The sequence below is a fragment of the Halyomorpha halys genome, unplaced genomic scaffold (genome assembly GCF_000696795.3).
Source record: "Halyomorpha halys isolate HHAL.00 unplaced genomic scaffold, Hhal_1.1 Scaffold1289.1, whole genome shotgun sequence".
Lineage (NCBI taxonomy): Eukaryota > Metazoa > Arthropoda > Insecta > Hemiptera > Pentatomidae > Halyomorpha > Halyomorpha halys.
Genome location: NW_027108374.1, coordinates 8065 through 14071, shown reverse-complemented (window position 1 = coordinate 14071; position 6007 = coordinate 8065). Strand labels below are relative to the sequence as shown.

General features: G+C 29.5%; 1 protein-coding gene across 1 annotated transcript in view; it reads right to left on the bottom strand.

The window, feature by feature from the left end:
• Positions 1 to 5709, bottom strand: part of Jupiter (microtubule-associated protein Jupiter) — a 205500-nt gene extending 199791 nt beyond the window's left edge. The window contains exon 1 of the mRNA XM_067046685.1: positions 5504 to 5709. Within this exon, the coding sequence (XP_066902786.1) occupies positions 5504 to 5550 (47 nt within the window). The 5' untranslated portion in view covers positions 5551 to 5709. The remainder of the gene's footprint in view (positions 1 to 5503) is intronic.
• Between the last annotated feature and the right edge of the window lie 298 nt (positions 5710 to 6007).

Sequence of the window (6007 nt, the reverse complement as noted above, 5' to 3'; positions counted from 1 at the left end):
GGTGAATGATTTTGGAGGCAGAGAAAGTAAATATTTATTAGAAAATAAAAATAAAGATGAGCACCAAATATTATGATGTAAATAAACCATTTTAGGCTTAGAATTAATTTACATACAGATTATAAAACTGAAATAACTTCTAACACTTTTTGGATTAAGAAATATTTTTTGGGTTTGGATACGTGTATATATAAAAATATTTGTTTGAACTTATAATATTATCAAAATATCTGGTACGGAGCGCAAAAACGATCACTTACCACCTCAGTTTGAGATGAAACTAATTCTTGCTCGTTTCAAAACGGTAACCAACTTCCCTTACTCTATTTCTATTCATAGGTACAAAATAAGGGATTTGTAGGTTCTTTCATGTTTATTGTACATATATTATAAGTACAACAAAGTAATGAGTCAAAACCAAATAGTATACCAAAGATTAATTATCGAAATATATACCGTATATAATTCATACTCAACTCTTTGGTTTTTTAAAAATATTTATAGTTCACCTATAAAACAGATCTCAAGAACTACTTTGGATTTTCTTTCCTAGGTAGTTGCTTGTTTTTATTTATTAAGATATTAAGGTGAAAAAACATCTGTTTAAAATATTATCACTATTCTATATTTGCTTTGTACTACGTTTCGGGTTTGAGAGTTGTACTACGAGAGGTGAGTTGGGATCTCAAAGAGCCCTGCTTTACCCCTCACACGTGGGGGACAGAGTGGGCACGGGATTTCTCAGGTCGATAGTGTAAATATTGTATATAAGAATGAAAATGTGACTAGTGATTATTTTTTATTTTATTATTATTATATTTTTTTTTTTTTAATTTTCATGTCTATTGTTTTATTTTTATCCTTCTGTTTATATAAATTTTGAGAAAGATTTCATTTATTTTTATTTAATTTTTATTTATTTATATTTTTTTTATTTTAGTATGAATGTGATCAGTTATCCCCCAACAACGTTGTGGGTCCCAGTTATATTACCCAACAACGTCGTGGCAGATTGTATTATTTATCAATAAGTAGTGTATTTATTGAAGTATTTAGTGAATCTATTATTTTTTTAATAAATAGTGTACTTATTAAAAAAATAATAAATTCACGGAACAAAATAAGGTAAAATTGATTAAAAGGTTTTATTTGTATATATAAAAAGTTGTAATAATGTTAAATCAATTGTTATAATCGTAGGAACATTAGTACATAAATATGGGGAAACCCAAAACGTAGTACAAAAAAATATAGGATAGCTATTATATTCTAAATTAAAGTTGTTTTCAATTCAACATCTAAATAAATCTCAATAACTATTTTTGTTCAAAACTTCTGTAAAATGATTATCTATTCCTAACAGGACAAGAGACCATTTAACAATAATCAGAAAAAGTAAAAGGCAAAATGAATGGACCTGGGTAAAGGAAAACAAGATGGAACGAGACATAATAATGGATTATTAAACTTTCACCAAGAGACGATGGAGATTTGTCTAAGTTACCATAAAGGAGGGGCATCTTGACAGATGGATTAGCTTAAGGCGCGAATCATGCAGCCGACAATGAAAACCTGACATGCAATCAAGAGCTATCTCGGAACGGTTAGATCTCCGAGTATGCGATATGAGCCTGAGGATACGGAGCACTCCGCTCATTCCGGAGTCACGAAGAAAGGGACCGATCCAAATTGGCTACTTTCCCTGATCAACTTTACGTTCGGTTCGAATCGCTAGTTTCGGCTTTGGTATGAAAGGGGTGCACTGGTAATAGGACTAGGAGTAGAAAGGAACAATTTTGTAACTGTACTGAATTAGGGTAATCGGGAAATTTCAATTGGTATCAGGACGATTAGATACAAAACAGATTCAATCCATTTTTTTTAAAAAAAAGGTTGATACTTTATTTTTCAATGTGATACGGCACCAAGGAAAGCCGTAATTTCCAAAATTGTCGTAATCGAGAAAAAAAAAAAAAAAAAAACCATAATACTAAAACGTGTATGATACTCAAACGAGGTGGAGTGAAGATTGTTTAGCCTCTACCAAATACTCTTTAATCTTTCTGCTTTCAGTCTAACAAAAAATAGTTTTAAACGATATATTCTCTCGGAGGAAGATAGTCCGGGTGGCAGTCAATAATGGTTTCAAACTATTTACTCAAACAAAAACTATTTATTGTTAACCAACGTTTCGCCCCACATTGCAGGACTTCTTCAGGGCTAAATAAAAAAACAAGACATAAACATTTTAGAATTAACAGAACATTAAAAATAAAAAACATTTCAAAACAATTGTTAAGTGTATAAAGTATATAAAAAAATTAAAAAGATAAAATATTAATAATACTATACCTCGCCTATCTATATCAATTATCTACACCACTTATCTGTTGTACCTTAAAAATCTATCTTTCTACCATATTTAAAACAAGTTTTAATGAGTAGTCTCCAACAATTTATGTGTCTAGATCTATATTGAGAACTTATATCACACCTGGGCCCGGTTTCATAATGAAATCTAATAGTATTAGTTCATAGTACAAGTATAGAAACTAGTGTGATAATAATACTAATACTTATTTTTTTCATGATAGGGATTAAAAATACTAAAGTACAAGTTAATACTGTATAAGTCTGTGTAATTGAATTAAGATAAATCTACAAGACTAATTGTATTAGTTTGTACTTTATTATGAAACAGGGCGCTGGTTATATTATTTAATAACTTGTCTCCAGTCTATCAACATGTATATTTTCTCATGTTGTTATTATTGATATTTTATTATTTTTATACGTTATAAACTTAACAAATGTTTTATTTTTTAATGTTCTGTTAATTCTAAAAAGTTTTTCTTATTTAGCCCTGGAAAGTGGGGCGAAACGTTGGTTAACAATAAATAGTTTTTGTTACTATTTTGAAACCTCATTTATACACGGTTACTCCTTTATCACAAGTGCTCTTCACATTGAACCGGTTCTAAAATCCTCCTAAGCATTCAATTTTCCTAACTGAGCAGTTTTCAATACTTTTGTCACATAAACAACACTTTTATTTATCATGAAAGTGACCGAATGAATAATTTTTCACGTACACGTTTTAATGAACAGGAAATTAATAGTTTTATTGACAACTTTATTAATTTTTATTGCTATAGAATTTGAAAATATCAATCGAAAAATTTTTTTTTGTTTTTAAGAACCTGTTTCAAGTATTTAAAGGCCGAATTCATACATTTTTTTAGTGTCTATGGACCTGTTTTTAGCATCTAAGAACCGAAGTCATACCCAGCACTTAAGCCAAATTTTACAGTTAGTCTGGGCAAATTGCGATGTAATTCCATCATATGTTGAGTTTATTTAACGTTATTAGTAGGTTTACTCTAAAAAACCGTTTGAAGAATCCAACAATTTTCAGAAATGTATAATTTATACTTTACCCGAATGAAAAAATCTTTTTTGATGAAAAACTCACATGTTTGAAAAACCTGACTCATATCCTAACCTTTTGTTTCAAATAACTAATTGAAGTTGTAAGTGGATTAAGAGGTTATGTTACAAATAGTAAATTTAGTAAGAAAACAAGTTTCAATTTTTTTTGTTGGAGCTTTTTATGTCTTGAAATGTACATAGCCCCTCCTACATTTAGATATCTCAGTTATTAATTAGATTTTGAGGGTAGAGTACCTTACAGTACCAAGACACCCACCCCCTTCATCCACACTAAAGATTCAAAAAATCAAAAAATCTTACCCTGCATCCATTCATCCCTTCAATCAGTGTAAATCATTATTCCAGTAAAAAGGGAAAATTCGAAAATATCCAATTTGTTGGATTAGTCCTTTTTAAAAAACAATTTATAAAGAAGAACAGCTAAAATAGTCATTTTTAAACATTAAAAATTTTGACGAAACAATCGTAGCAATAATCGGTATGTTAGAGGAATCTTGTATTGATAAAAAAAATTTTAGATTTTACGAAACCAATATTCGGAATGAATAGATCCAAAGGGGGCCTAATTTCCTTTTAAATTTTAATTTATAATGCCGTCTTAGGTGAGAATGGTACAAGTGGTAAGGCAATGGACTATTCCAAGGACCCGAGTTCGAATCAGGCTGAGGCAGAAAATTATTATCTTTATCTGTGGCCTTTGAGTTAGCCTTGAGTGTTCGGGAGCCCTCCGGGGTCAGCCAAGCCTCAAAAAGCGAGTACCCTTAATTGGGTAAAAATCTGGCGGTCGATCGTTCTTCTGACCAGATCACCTCCTAACACAACCGTTGGTCTAGTAAAAGTACTTAATTACAAAGTACTGCACCTCCTTAAAGTATTGCATCCTTCTTGGGTTGAAGCGGTACAGATTTAATTTTTAACTGCTGTCTTAGATTGTTTGAGTGGATAGAGAAAAAATTATAATGGGAAAAGTTTATAAATGATACCCAGATAAACAATCAAGAAATCAGATAATGAAAAATCAGATAAACAGTTTATAAATAGTTCATAATTGACATAACACAAATCAAGAAATAAACCTTGTTTTTCTACTATTTTGTCCAAAGTGGTACCTGGCTATTGTCATCAAACAACCATCTATTGTCAAGCTCAGTATTGTCTTACCATGACAATACCCAGACAGTTCGTCGCTAGATAACGTGCGTCAATAATCATGAATGGAACAAACTCGTCATCAAGCTAACGGTATCCTATCAGGGGAGTCAAATGCGAAAAGTTGGACTAATCAGAATAGGTTAATATATATAATAAAATAAATATTTTTACATATATAACCACATTTTACAAGAGATGATAAAGCATAACAAGAACTTGGCAAATAGTTATAAATAAAAATATAAATAGTCATGGACAGAATATTTAATTAAAAATTAACCATTAATAACTAAAAATTGTACTCATGACAACTAACCACTTACCGCACAGTGTTTTTGAAAAATAATAACGGGCAAAAAAAATTTTTTTAATAATTTATTTATTGATATTTACAACTGTATACACATATATACAACAAGTAAATTTGGGGGTATTATTAAAGGCAAAAAAAAATAATCAAATTTTTTGTTTTTTATTTTTGATATCGGTCTTAATACCTCCCATACATACGGTCATAATATATAGATCCCTTTCTAAATATGGGCTAAAGCTATATATAGATTATACAGAGCATACATCATTGTTATTTATTTTATTATTATCACATTGTTATTTTCAATTCTCAATTATATTCGGGAGTGAAAAAATACAACGCCGCTCGAATTAACTCCAAGCGTACAAGTTTAGGAGTAAGTCATAGTTTTATTGATATCAAATTAATACCCAGCCCTGAGAAAAACAAGTATAAGATTTCCTATTCTTCAATCTTCTTAATCATTGGAAAACTAAAAGTACAAATAAACCTTTCAGATTTTTTTTATGTCCTGCAGCTTTAATGTTTTAAGTATCCTAATATTATTTTGAAAAATCTAGGATAAACATAATTTAACTAAAAACTTACCTGATATTAGCTCTATCTTGGATGATTTCTGATTGCACTCTAACCATCTTCGACTAGTATTATATGTCTAATAGAGTAAAATAAAGAACTCGCGACTTACGGACCCTCGTATGAACTATAACACTCTTGTTCAAATGGAATTAAAAGGAAACAATTAGACTTGATTTTTCAAAACGATAAAAAAAAAAAAATCTTGCTAATCATAACATAACCAAATTTCTAATACAAAAAATAAAGAACAGATGCGAAAACCTTCAAGACATAACTATTTTAATAATTAAGAGCCTAGATACACATATGATACTATTAAAATTATAATTAAATAGGAAACTTACTCTTCTGGCTTATCTGAGAAAATGTGAACTTACCTGGAACAAAAATAAATTAAATTAGATTTAATAGAACTTTTATCTAATTAGATTAAAAATATATTTGATAGTTTATTGATTATTGCATACTAGTTTTTTGTTTGAAAGTGTACCAACTTAAGTAAACTGGAAACAT